At 54.7% G+C, this 12,316-nt stretch overlaps 1 protein-coding gene across 1 annotated transcript in view; it reads right to left on the bottom strand.

Moving 5' to 3' along the window:
• Positions 1–1,701: 1,701 nt before the first annotated feature.
• Positions 1,702–12,316, bottom strand: part of A4GALT (alpha 1,4-galactosyltransferase (P blood group)) — a 33,677-nt gene continuing 23,062 nt past the window's right edge. The window contains exon 3 of the mRNA XM_057486310.1: positions 1,702–11,981. Coding sequence (XP_057342293.1) covers positions 10,877–11,935 — 1,059 coding nt within the window. The 5' untranslated portion in view covers positions 11,936–11,981 and the 3' untranslated portion in view covers positions 1,702–10,876. The remainder of the gene's footprint in view (positions 11,982–12,316) is intronic.

The following is a 12,316-nucleotide window of genomic DNA, read 5'->3' as shown; positions in this document are numbered from 1 at the left end:
TGAATGTTCCTTTCAGTCTCTTTGGGAAGTTGGGACAGTTCATGATCATTTTGCAATGGCCAGAAATCCATTTTGTGAAATGCTGGTTTTTTTTCCCACCAAAATGTCATTTAAGTTTTTTTTTTGTGTGTGTGTGACTCTGATTTTAAAAAAGCTCTGCTTTCCCGGCATGGTGAGGATGTGGAGTTTCCTGCTGGAGAAACAGTCAGGTTTATTTGGCTTCTCTGAGGCCTGCTGGGCTTGTGGGGACTTCCCTGGGGCGTGGAACAGGATGGGGGGACTCTGGGACAGGGGGAGACAAAAAACAGAGCTGAGATGGGGACACTCAGGCAGAGGCAGAAATGGAGAGGACAGAGGCCTGAGGGCTGGGAGCCAACCAGGTACCTGGTTCCAGGGGCACAGCCCCCATGCCCAGGCCTCTCGGACGGGGTGTTCCTGTCCAAGGGGACGTGCCCGATGTGCCTCGCCAGAGACACTGGCCAAACATGGAAGAAGTGGAAATTGGCTGAAGGTCAACATCGAAATGACGCTGACCACAAATGCATCATCCTGACTCAGGAAGGGCTTTGAGATCTTGCAAAGTGCAGTGAATAGAGCCCCTGCCTCCCAGGGAGAGTGTGAGGACTTAAAGAGTAAACATATGTAAAGTGGTTACTGATATGCCAGGCTGAAAATAAGGGCTTCAAACTCTCAGTCACCCTGCCATTGTCATCGTCGCTTCCCCCTTTTAAGCAGTTATTCACTGAAATCAGCTGTGGTTTCTTATGACCAAGGAAGATTCTCTCATCCAAGTTTAACTGCTATTCAAACAGTGGAGTGATGAAGGCAACTAAGGAAAGCTCTCACACTCCCCATCTTCTTTTCATTGTTACAAATATATTAATTGTGGTGAAACATACAACACATAAAATGTATCCTCTCAACCATTTTTAAGTGTATATAGTTCAGTAGTGGGAAGCCCTTTACATTGTTTGGGCGCCTCATCATGCTTTATTTTGGATATTATCTTGTAGGACCTTGGGGGTACAGGTCTGCCATTTCACTTCAAGCCTTTAATATCAGCCCTGCTGTTTCCTCCCAGGCCCCAAGAAAATGAACTCCTTCTGAGTATCTTAGCTTGCAGGGGTCACATCTCAGGCCTTCAGATCAAGCAGGAGCCACAACTGTCACTCCCCCGACTCCCGGCCCCCAGCCCTGCTCAGCAGCCCTGGGGGGGCACTGCCGAGTGGGTTTCATTACCTCTCACTCCAGCAGGGTCTCCAAGGGCAAGCTACCATTATTACTATTATTAGTGAGCTTGTCTCTAATGCCTCACCACCCAGAGACAGCTGGTCCGACAGAATGGGGTTTGGCCTACTGAAGACTCAAGCTATGTCCCCAGTTGGGGGGCAACACTTAAAAGAAAGGTGGGGTCTGTCTTAGAGGGTGTGGTGTATATGCTGAACCAGAGACCAGTGTGTCCCATAACAGAACGCGCAGCCGGGAACCATGACCCCACCCGATCACCATGCATGGAATTCTTGTTTCCTATTCCTGAAACTTGGAGGGCAGAATGTTTCCACCAGGGAAAGTGATGGTTCCCTGGATTTGGAAGCCAGGACCAAGCCTGCCACCTGGTCCTGTTGGGCTCCTTATCCACTGAACCAAAAAGAAAAAGTACGTATTATGTATTTAAAAAATAATAACATTATTGAGATGCTGTAACATTTGCTCAGTAGTTTTTTAGTATATTCACAGAGTTGTGTAACCATCACCTCTAATTTTAGAGCATTTCCATTGACATCAAAAAGAACCCTGCCCGGATTGGCAGTCACTCCACTCCCCTTCCCCTGGCCCCTGGCAACCACTGATCTACTTTCTGTCTACGGACTTGCCTATTCTGAACATGTCACATAAATGGAATGATATAGAATGTGCTGTGGCCTTTTCTGTCTGGCATCTTTCACTTAGCATGTTTTCAGGGTTCATCCATGTTATTGTATGTATCAGTACTTTGTTCCTTTTTATTCCTGAAAAACATGCCACTGTACAGACATGTCCATTCACCAGCTGATGGCTGTTGGGCCCGTTTCCACCTTTTGGCTATTAGGAAGAGTACTGCTGTGAATATTCACGTACATGTTTTTGGGTGAACATATGTTTTAAATTCTTTTAGGTATATATCTAGGAAGGGACCTTCAAGGTCATGTGGTAAATTCTACGTTTAACTTTCAGAGGAACTTTCTGTTTTCCAAAGTATTCGCACCATTTTACATTCTCCCAGCAGAGTGTGAGGTTTACCATTTCTGACAACTTTGCCCACACTTGGCATTGTGTTTTTGATGATAGCCGTCCTAGTGGGTGTGAAGTGGTATCACATTGTGGCTTTGATGCACATTTCCCTAATGATTGATGGTGTTGAGCCTTTTTTTATGTGCTTATTGGCCATTTGTATATCTACTTTGCAGAAATGCCTTTCAAATCCATTGCCCATTTTTAAATTAGGTTGGCTTTTTATTTTTGACTTGTAAGAATTCTTTGTACATCCCAGATATAAGTTCCTTATCAGATACATGATTTGTGATTTTCTTCTCCCATTCTGTGGGTTCTCTTCACTTTCTTGATGGTGTCCTTTGACACATAATATTTTTTAATTTTGATGAAGTGCAGTTTGGCTATTTTTCCTTTGTCATTTGTGCATACGTCATTGTGTCATATTTAGGAAACCACTGCCGAGTCCCAAATCATAGAGATGAATTCATATGTCTTCTTTGAAGAGTTTTGTGGTGTTAGGTCTTACATGAAGATCTCTGATCCACTCTGCCGTGTTTTTTGTGCAGGGTGTGAGGAGGAGGTCCAGCTTCATTCTTTTGCAGGTGGCTGTCCAGTTTTCTGGCACCATATTTTTTTCCCCCATTGTCCCGTCTTGGCACCCTTGTAGAAACAATCAATTGACCAAAAGTTGTAAGTGTTTATCTCTGGGCTCTTCAGGAAGTGGCACTTGGTTTCAGTTGCAAACTTTTCTCCATACTGAGAACCAGCTGCATTGCACCTCCTCAGAGACTCTGGCACCCGCTGACTGGCACCCTCCTCAGGGGCCTGGGGCTGGCTCGGTGGGACCATCATCCTCCAAGCCCCTGGGCGGCACCTCCAGGTAAGCTGCATCTCCTCACGGGTGAGCTTCAGTGCTGAGACTCCTCCTCCAAGCCTCTAGGTTCTCGTAATTCCCACTTTTCCCATTTGTTCTTAGCATCTCTGCTAATAGCATCTCTGCTATTAGATAATCATGATACCCACCCCACAGTGGAGCGAGGTGGCACAGTGGACACTTCTCTGGATCGTGCCTGCCACCTGGAGATTCACTCAGGCGTCCAGTGCCCCCAGATTCTGAGGCAGGTGGCCTCCCGACGTGGAAGCCCTATAATGGCTCTGCAGGCTGCATCCAGAAACTTCCTCCCAGGGACTGATACAGGCACCCCAACCTCCAGGCCCCTGGGTCAGAGCCCCCACTACCAGGCAGGTCTCATGAAGGGCCTGTGGCCACATCCTGGCTTTAGCCCCCAGGGTCCCTGAAGATCCTCATCTGTTTGGGGATTTTAGGGCCAGAAACTGCTAGAGGCTCCCTTGCCCCTACTTTGTAGTTGAAGAAACTCAGGCTCAGAGGGGATGTGACTTGCTGAAGTCTCAGATGAGGTCTGTTGGCCCGTGGAACACAGTTCTTTCCCTACACGTGAGGCAGCCTTCCTAGGGTCCCTACCGAGCGTGACTTGCACACCCCTGAGAAGGTCTTTTGAGCTCCTCAGGTGATATTTGGAGTGAGTGTTCCAAAGGCTCCAAGTCCTGTGGCCAGCCTCGTCCTCCCCTTCAGGCTGGTCTGGAGGCCTACCTACCACACTCGTGGGCCCGGCTTTGTCCACACCCTGCAGCCCAAGCTGCAGTGGCCCAGACGGCCTTGGCCAGCTGCCTGTCCTCTGCTGAGGCTACAGGCCGCCAGACCTGCGGCGCCTCGTCTACCTGGCCTGTTGCCGTCAACCCCCTTCCTAACGTGTGGCCTGCTCGCTGCCTGTGCCCAAAGGGATAGTGCGTGGCACTGCTGACTGGGGGCCCCGAGGGCCCCAGCTCCTGCTTCTCCTGCCGAGGCCCGCCATCAGCCCTGCGGCCTCTGGGAGCTCCTGGATCCCCCGTGTGGCATCTCTGCCTTCGCACTGTATCTGACTCCTTTACTGCCTTAATCTTCCGCTCAGCCCTGCAGCCCTGCACGTAGGCTTGTTAATAATCATCAGAAGGGAATTTTCCTCAATGCTCAAGATTGATACAACCAGCCCCATACCCGACCCTCGCCTCCCCCGAGGAGATAAAGAAGTATGCACAGGAATGGTGACAGGATTGTCAAGGACTTACAGGGACATCGTGGCCAGACCCATGTCAACACAAGGGCTGGAGTCAGCTGAGCACAGACAAGGAGTGTCGCCACCCCCCTCAGGCCCCTGCTGACCCTGGTCTGAGGTCACCTCCTGACCTCAACTCCTCCGGCTCCCTACTTCCCTAATATGAAAGACACTTGAAATCAACCCAAAGTTAAGATAGTTCTTAGGACATTAGTCACCATCTTCTTGGTCTCCTGGCTTGCCGAACGAAGTCGCTTTCCTTGCCCCTGCATCTCGTCTCCCCACTTCCTGGCCTGTTGTGTGGCATGTGGCATGAGCTTAGCCGCGGTAACCCCCATGCCCACACGGGCTCAATTCCCAGGCACTGCTGGCTTCGGGTCCTCTCCCCAGCCCCTCCCGCTGCTTCTCCAGGACCGACTCTGTGCGGCGAGCACTGCCCTAAAATGGGTCTTTGGCCTCCAGTCTTCCTATTCGGCACCCTCGCCCGGCGCCCATCCATTCTTTCTGCGGCATCGCTGGCCCCGGCCTTGGTCAGCTGCAGTCCGGGCCGTCGTGGGGCCCAGGCCCCTCCAGACCCCTCCCATTCAAGGCTCAGCTGAACTGCCTGTCTACTCACCTCCGTCAGAGGCCCGAAGCCAGGCTGCCCCCGCTCCCTGCAGCCAGTCCTGCACCGCAGCCTGACGGCCTCTCTCACCCCACCCCTGCTCCACGGTCTCTGTCTTGCTGTCTCACAGAAATGTGACGGAAGCACACAAACCATACTTGTAAGATGAGTGAATGTTTTGCAAAGCGACAGTCCTGGGCAGCCAGCACCATGTCAACAACAAGCAGAGCCTGGAAGCCCCTTCTGAGAGTGCCCACCATCCTGACTTCAATGTGGCTTACCGTGTCTGTCTTGGTACCTCATATAAATGGAATCTCACGCTATTGGGGTGGCCAGTGGTAAGCCACCCAGACTCCCCCCTGGAATGAAGACTTAACCCCCACCTGCTGGGGGAGCTGCTGGAACATGGCCCTTGGTTCTCAGCCCCCTTTGAGGTTTTCCTGGGCTGAAGACACTGCCTTACCTGGTCATGTCTTCTTCCAGGGGCAGCCTGGCATGCGGTGATGGACCGATGTGGGCTATAAAGGCCTGGTCCGTTGCCCCAACTCAGGACAACTCCGCAGGGCCCCCCCAGTGCCTGGGGGCTGCCTGGGCTCTGTCAAGGGGCTGCGCCACACTCTGGCTCCTCTTCTGCTGCTCAGTTGTCCTGTGACTAAGTTCTTGCAAATAATAGAAAGCATAAACATCACACATCGCCTTTGGGAACTTCTCCAACAGGCAGAAGGCCCCTCTTCGGTCCTTCTGCTTCCTTCTGGCTGGCGTGCACACATGTTGGTGCTGGAGCAGCAATACTGGGCCAGAAGGCGGAAGCCATGTGCTCAGGCAGTGGAGCCACAAATGAACGCCCGCCCTAGGCTCCTTCTCAAGCGAGAAAGTAGCTTTTGCTTTGTTTAAGCTATTCTTATTTTGTTGTCACTGTTTATAACCGAAATAAATCTGAACAAATTCATTTCACTCATGATTAATGAACCCTCAAAGGGTCTCAACACCAACCAGTCACGGGATGACCAAGAGGCCAAAACAGTACAACCGTGTGCACTGCATCTAAAAACAGAGATAAAAGGATGGTTTTGCAAAGAGCCTTCGGGTACTGTAAAACGGTTAGTTTCAATGTAGAATAAAACTTGTGTGCCTCCATAAATACTCCACCATTTACACCACCATGAAATATTTGGTCTAATGTTGCTGGTCTTGGAGCTCAGAAGGGCCTGTGGTAGGACTCCTGCCGCGGCAGCCCGCAGGGGGCCTGGCTTTCAAGTAGGACACATCTGCGCTGAAACCGCAGCTCTGCTAGCCTCTGGCTGTGGGGCCTTAGGCAAGTCCCCTAACGTCCCTGAGCCTCAGTGTCCTCATATGCAAAGTGAAGATGGTGTCCTCCTCATGGGGGTGGGGTGAGTGAAATCACGTGCAGGACAGGGTATACTGCTGGGCTTGGGGCAGAGCGGGTGGCAGGAGGTGCCAGTTCCCATGGAGGCTCCTTACGCACAGCCATCCATATCGCCCTTCTTTCTTGCTAAAGGAAAGCAGATTTTGTTCAGCCCTCAGGTAGCCTTGTGTTATAATGAAGCAGGGCCTTTCCCAGCTCCTGGGGGCAAATCTCAGTTGGTCTAAGCCAGTCCTGATCATTCCAGTTCCTTTGCTAGTAACTGGAGTAGGAACAGGCATGCGATGTGACTCTGGCTAATGGAGCGAGGGGAGGTCAGCCGGAGAAGGGGTCTGCTGAGAGTTTGCATGGACATGAGGGAGGAACGTTCTCTTTTCTGCCTGTTTTGCATTAGTGCATAAGGGTGTGATGTTCGGAGCAGAGGCAACCATCTTGAGGCCATGAGGGGACAGGCCTGAGCCCAAATGTCAACACATTGGATCCTTGAGGATATGAAGAAGTTGTTGGTGAACTGCTGAATGAACCAGTTCTGGAGACACCCCACACCAGACTCCTTGTTACATGGACAGACACTATTAACTGTCCTCTAGTGTCCATTCTTCCTGTCATGAATTTAGTAACAGGACATACTGAGTTTTAGCTGGACATTTGGCCCCTCCAGCTGCAGACAACACTCCCCAACATCCTTGGTGGCTGGGTGTGGCCACACGCCTGAGTCCAGGCCAATGGGACATAAACAGAAGTGAGGCGTGCAACTTCCGGATTACATCCTTAAAGATCTGTGCGGCCCCCTTCCCACTAGTTGGAAAAAAGCACCACTGGACCCCTTTGGATGCCCCACCTTAGGGATGGCAGAGGAGCCCCCTGGCCTTGGAGCGACCACCTTGGGGCTGACATGAGAGGAACAGTCTTCCTTATTTAAGCGACATGGAGTCTTTTCGTTACAGCAGTTTCCCGAGTACGTCAGCCGATACATCACATGGAGAATCAGCGCCCTCCTGATTTCAGGTGCTCTTGTTTCTAGCAGCCAAGAGGTCTCTCCTCTGAACTTGTTTCTTTCCTTGCAGGTTGGTGGGGACTGGGGCTGGGTTCTGACTTCTGTTGTTGTCAGGCTATGGCTGTGAGGAATGTCTTCCTGTTTGGGGATCCCCCCCTCTGAGTTCAATGTTAACACACCACCTTGGTTCCCACCTGCTGCTGCCAAAGTCCACAGCCATTGTCAGGTCCTGAAGCGTGTCCACGCCAGACCCCCAGCCTCACAGAGGAATTCCCAGCATGCCTCGCACGGGGCTGGCCCACATGAGGACAGAGATGGGGGAACAAGTGAACCGTGAAACCAGACTTACGGGAACGCAGTCCTAAGTTACTCACCCATCTTCCGTCTCTGTTAGGCACTCGGACGGAGGACATTCCGATTTAATATTTAAACAAGAAGTTGAATATTGATACAGTAACAAGGGGGAGTTATTCCTCTAGCCCAGATAGCTATTCTCCCCGCTGACGGGCCAGCCAGGAGCGTTCATTAAATAATTGACAGCATGCCTGCCTGCGGCCCCTGCTGAGCCACTCCGTGACCCCTACGAAAGGGGTGTGTCCTCAGCTTCCCCAATCCTCAGACAAAAACAACTGCAACACGCCCACCAGAACGAACTGCAGGCTTCCTGGGATCTGATTACCACCGTCCCCAGGGCAGACCTCCACCCCAGCTCGGCCCTCCCTGCTCCTTTCCGAGAACTGAAGAATGAAGTTGCCCAGCAATTGTTCTGGCCCCAGCAATGAAGGGGGGCCGGCCTGAAGCTGCCGGGCACTAGGCGATTGTGAGCGCGGGGCGGGGCGGGACAGAAACTCTCCGGAGTCCGGTTCAGGCGGAAGGTGGGGGCGGGGTCTGGGCTCCGGCCGCTGGGTGTTGCACTGGGAGGTGAGGACAAGCCTCTCCGGCTCCCCCTGCCAGCCTCCTTGTCCTGAGCTCAGACCTCAGGCACCTTCTGGTCTCACCCCCTGGAGATGAATCAGCCTGTCTCCCCCACCTCGGCCCACCTGTCCCCAACCCCTCTTTTCTCCAGGGCCGGCTGGACCTTGACTGGTTTACAGCTGTTGCATTAAGAGGCTGGGTATGGGGCTGGCTCAGCGGCATCCAGCACACCGATCCTCCGGAGGGCCAATGAGGGAGAGGGAGAATTCAACCCCAAACTCCTGATCCCCCTGCCTTCCCCTGCCCACCTTCTCAGAGAAGGGATGCCAGGCGCATCTGAGAGTCCGCCCGTCCTGGGTCCTGCCTGGCCTCATGTGAGGAGTCTGGGGCCGAGGCTGCTATCTTTCCGTATTTCCAGAATGGGGGCCTCTGAGGAGAACTGTAAACACAAGACCAGGCTGGCTGCAGCTGCTCTGGCCCGGCCTGAACCTCTTACTGATGCTCCCTGGGAAGAGGGGTCTGGAGGTGGTCCCTCTGGGCCCTCAGCTCTGCATGGACTGACGGGAACTCCTTGCAAAGTCACAGGGATGTCCCCTTCCAGGAGCCCGAGCCCAAACCTAGGAATGATCCTGAGAGGGATTTGACACGGCTCTGCCCTTCAAGGTCTTCGAGGGGACAGGCCAAGAATCCAACAGTCACAGCGGATGCCTGGGAGCTGCGTGACCGGAGGAGGGGGCAGTCAGGGAAGGCTTCCTGGAGGGGACATCAGCCTTAGGGAAGGAACAGAGTCTGTTGACTGGGAAGGGGATTGCCAGCAACAGCAAAGGCATGAGTATCAACATGTGGCCATTAGTGGGGAAGGGGGTCAAGAACAACATGCAGGTTAGTGTGGCTGAGGGCGGTGCTCATGGCTGAGAGGGCAGTGGTGCTTGACCGAGGAGGGCCTTGAATGCTGGGCCTGGGAGTAAGGCTTTGTTCCATAGGCAACAGGGAGCCATAGAAGAACTTAGGGTGAGGGAGGGTCACGTGTCTCACCTGTGTGCTGGCACACAGTAGGCACTCACTACATGCTGGCCAAATGACTAATGAAACAATGACCACAGGAGGTCATCTCACTTACTTTAGTATATAGAGTTATATATATTATTTGTATTATTAAGATAAAACCTGCTCATTCTAAACAAATTTTAAGATAGGTGAAATGATGCTGTTATTGGAGAAACAACTGACATAATTGACAATGACCCGTTGTTCTCATCAAACACATCACCTGCTTTTGAATGCCCCTAGAGCCAGGGAGCTCACCCCTCACTGGGCTTCCCAGCACCATCCGCAGGCAGAATCACAGGTCTCTAAACACCTCTCCCCTCATCTGCCAAAGAGCAGCCTGGCGGAACCCCCACTCTAGGGGGAGGGCTTCTCCAGCCCGGCCAGAGCTTCCCGGGGGGACTTTCTCAGCACACCTGGCTGGGGTCTCACCCTGCAAAGCGCAGACCTGCCTCTGGCCTAGCCCTGGGGCCACCAGCTGGGTAGCCGGGGCCTCTCCCCGGATGCTGGCCAGGCATGCAGGGTGGGGCAGGAGAGGTCGGCTGGCAGGGTGCCTCTGCTCTGCTGAGGAGCTCCTTGGGGGTCTCATTTGGCCCCGTTAAAACAGATTCGGGCTCATTATGGGTGGGATGTGGCCCCCAGCTCAGTGAGCTGCCTGCCAGGTCCCTGGGCGCTTGGGATCTAGGCAGGTTGGGAGGCCCCGGGCAAGTGGCCACCGCCCCCTGCCTGTGCTGCTCCGGCTGCAGAAAGGGGCTATTTAGGGCTGTGCAAGTGATGAGTTTCATCAACCATCAAGCACTAAGTGTCAGGGAGGCACTTTGACTGCATTTATTCTCCTGTGTTTATCAGGGGCAGGGTGTTTTCTTTCAAGTGCTTTGCCTGAACCAAAAAACCACCATGCCCCCATGTCCACGGAGTGGGCAACGTCTCTGGAAAGAAGGGGTGGGTGGGCAGGCTGGGCCTCTCCCAGAGAGATCCCAGGGCAGCCCTGCAGGCCTCAAGCCCTCTGAAAAAGAACCCCAAGCCAGAAAGGAGCCACGCGCCCCTCCCTGGGCTCCCCCCCCTGGCCCAGCTCCTCCCTCCTTCCTCTCCTGCCCTCAAGCTTCTGCACGTTCCCCTCGGGTGCACCTTGGCCCCGACCAGCCTGGCTTCCCCGAGATGCCCTGGGAGATGCCTTGATGTTCCCTGCTCTGGCGTGTGTCCAGGAGACCCAGCGTGCCCACCCAGCTCACTCCCGCTGATTCTTGCTGGCGGCCCTTCCCCCGCACTTGTCACCTCTGTCCTAGACGGCGCGCTGGCCCAGGGCGAGAGCTACCGGCCTCCCACCCGGCTGGGGTCTCACCCTGCAGAGCGCAGACCCGCCTCTGGCCCTCAAAGGGAGCAGATCTCAGGGCCTACAGCGCATCCTCCAAAAACACCTCTGTGGCCAACGGTCCCTCCATCCTGCCCCAAATCCCCAGCTGCGGCAACTCAGGCCTCGCAGCCTGCCTCCCCGGCAAGGGTGGCCAAGAGCCCTTCTCCAGTCAGGGTGCCGGGTAGGTGGAGGCACCCCAGCAGGCCCCTCACAAGTACATTTTCATGGCCTCGTGCGTCGTGGGGCAGTAGCGGGCATGGAGCTGGGCCAGCAGCACCCTGGACGTGGCCTCGAAGTGTGTGCCCTGGCTCTTCTTGTTCCACACGTGGACGGCGTAGGTAGCGTTGAGCAGCCGGGGCAGCTCCTCGGGGCTGACGTCCTCAAAGTACCTCTTCCAGTTCTGCCAGGGGATGGGGTAGAAGGCCTCACAGGGCAGGGTGGTGACGCCGCGGCAGGAGTGGCTCTCATCCAGGCTGCGGATAGAGCACCACTTCTTGAAGACCCGCGTGAGCAGCTGCGGGCCCTGGTGGCCCCAGATCCAGCCGTTGTAGTGCGCCACGAAGTCACGCATGCACAGCGCCATGAACTCGTGGTGGCGCTCGAAGGCCAGGAAGGCACCATTGAGGACGTAGCGGGACTGGGTGCCCAGCACATTGGTGAGGTTCCTCAGGTTCTTGAGGACGATGAAGTCTGTGTCCAGGTAGATGCCACCGAACTTCCACATGAGCGCGATCCTGGAGGCGTCGGAGAGCACGGGCAGCAGGTAGGGCTCCCACCGCCGCTGCAGGGCCGCGTACCAGGCTGCCAGGGGCGTGTCCCGGAACAGTCCCTCCAGGTCCAGGGGGAGGATCTGCACATTGGGGAAGCAGCCCAGAAGCGAGAGGCCCAGGTGCCGGGGCAGGGAGGGGCTGCCACCGTGCAGCCCCTTCATCAGGACCACCACCTGGGACTCAGGGTGGGCCCTGGCTGCCGACTCCACCGAGCACATGAACAGGAAGTTGGGGTTGGTCCGGTCTGAAGTCTCCAGGAAGAAGATGTTGCCTGGAAGAGGGGTGGAGGGAGGTGTGGGGGGCACCAAGTGGGGGCAGGAGACGTCAACAGGCAGGTTGGAGAATTGTCCTTGGCCTCTGGGCTCCCCCACAATGTGCCAATAGATCATGACAGAGACAAAAAATGTGAACTTGAAGCTGATGATGAACAGGGTGCAGACCCGCTGCCTTGGGGTGCCCCAGAGCAGCCGCAGCAGCCAGTCGGGGGGCCTGGACATGGTCTCCTCAGATGACACCAGGTGCCTCCAGCAGGAACCAGCTGGTCTGCAAGAGATGAGCACCACACTTGGGCAGGCTGCTGGCATCTCTGGTCCCCAAAAAAGCCTCCCACAAATACCAGCCACAGCCAGTGCCAGCTTCCAAAGCCCAGGGGTCGGCTGACTCTGAGTCCCACCTCCTTCCTCATCTGCAAAATGGGAACTGTGGGCCATGGACCAAGGTCCGGGCTCCACTGCCCTTTGCTGTGACACACCTGTGAGCTCCCCAAGAACTGAGCCAAGGCCACCTACAGCATCACAGGCCCTGGCCAAGGTCTGGCACATGCAAGGGTTGTCAAAAACTATGACCGCCATGTGGCCCAGTACATGGGCTGTCAGCTC

The sequence above is a fragment of the Manis pentadactyla genome, chromosome 10 (assembly GCF_030020395.1).
Source record: "Manis pentadactyla isolate mManPen7 chromosome 10, mManPen7.hap1, whole genome shotgun sequence".
Classification (NCBI taxonomy): domain Eukaryota; kingdom Metazoa; phylum Chordata; class Mammalia; order Pholidota; family Manidae; genus Manis; species Manis pentadactyla.
Note: the sequence above shows the minus strand (reverse complement) of the source record. Positions and strands in the feature narration are given on the sequence as shown.